This window comes from Macrobrachium rosenbergii, chromosome 4 (assembly GCF_040412425.1).
Source record: "Macrobrachium rosenbergii isolate ZJJX-2024 chromosome 4, ASM4041242v1, whole genome shotgun sequence".
Lineage (NCBI taxonomy): Eukaryota > Metazoa > Arthropoda > Malacostraca > Decapoda > Palaemonidae > Macrobrachium > Macrobrachium rosenbergii.
The window spans coordinates 8,046,278-8,047,500 of record NC_089744.1 but is presented as its reverse complement, the minus strand read 5'-3'; the positions used below and the strand labels follow the sequence as shown (position 1 = coordinate 8,047,500).

The 1,223-nt window shown below is 52.3% G+C and overlaps 1 protein-coding gene across 15 annotated transcripts in view; it reads right to left on the bottom strand.

Annotated features, from left to right (window-relative positions):
* Positions 1 to 934, bottom strand: part of Rdl (Resistant to dieldrin) — a 401,707-nt gene extending 400,773 nt beyond the window's left edge. For 11 of the 15 annotated variants that reach the window (XM_067089643.1, XM_067089664.1, XM_067089657.1 and 8 more), the window contains exon 1: positions 453 to 836. In XM_067089643.1, coding sequence (XP_066945744.1) covers positions 453 to 544 — 92 coding nt within the window. In that variant the 5' untranslated portion in view covers positions 545 to 836. Of the gene's footprint in view, positions 1 to 452 lie in introns of all 15 variants that reach the window. The other 4 variants (XM_067089673.1, XM_067089681.1, XM_067089770.1 and 1 more) reach the window with 3 other exon arrangements.
* Positions 935 to 1,223: the final 289 nt, after the last annotated feature.

Below are 1,223 nucleotides of genomic sequence, written 5' to 3'. Positions count from 1 at the left end.
GCAGATGAGAAGGTATAGGCCTAAAGGAGCCTTCGGATGGACTTGAAAGGTGATGTTGCAAATGGGGAAATAATTCAGGGGAGGGGAGAGGGAAGGGAGGGGAGGAGGGGGGAGGAGAAACCTACGTGGAGGAGACGGTGGGGGATCGGTGGCTGAGAGAGAGAGAGAGAGAGAGAGAGAGAGAGAGAGAGAGAGAGAGAGAGAGAGAGAGAGAGAGAGTTCAAAACCCTCCTCTGAAGAGAACCTAAGGTGATAGTGCTGTTCCGTGCTGCTGCTGCTGCTTCTGTGATGAAAGGTGATGGAGTGGGGTGGAGTGAGATGACAAAAGCGAGTGGTTTTGGTGGTGCCTTTGTGATCACTACTGTAGGCGTGAGGATGCAGGTGTGGGCGTGAGATTTTTTGTTTTTCATTTTTTTATTTCTAGAAGGTGGTGGAAATTTAGGAATACTCACGTGGGTGGTTCGGCGAATGTGCGGTAGGAACGGGTGATCAACACCAGGAGGTGTAGGGCGAGTCGCGCCAGGGACCATCCGGAGCTCTTCATAATGGTGGCGGTATTGGTGGTGGAGGAGGAGGTTTTGTGCGGGGTCACGGCGGTCAACTGTGCGGGCGGCGGAGGTCAGGTGACGAATCAGAGGGCACGCCCAGCACTGTTCCTCGTCACTCACCAACCATGGCACTCACTTGGCTCCAGCCACCTTGCCAGCCTCACAATGGCTGGCCAACAAATACAACAAGATATCAGCTGTCTACGCTGCCGAAGGGCGGCTCAGGCATGGCGGGTTGCGGAGCACTTGTGTGCGACGTCCGCTCAACCAAGCTGACTGTAGGATACTAGCTGAGCGCCCTTACTTCCAACCCTGCATCGTATTGATCTCGGTAGTTCATACGGCCCCCGCTGGACAATTCAGGCGCCACTGAGCCTCGCACACCCTGTAGACTCGACCTGCCAGTAGAAAAATCACGCCAACTGCTCTTAATAAAAGCACCACAAACAAGGATATGTCTTGCCAACACCATCACGCCATCGTTGCAGACCTAAAACAAAGAGGTGCAATTCTTTCGTCACCCCTACTTCGGATTCTGTCCTTAGGAACCTCTTCAGATCTTACACTAAAACTGGTTCAGCTTTACGATTACATATGCTCATGTAGAAAAGGGGGAACATCGCATTACTACCGCTCTTCAGCATTGCTTGAAAACAACGCATTACTTTCTGCTTC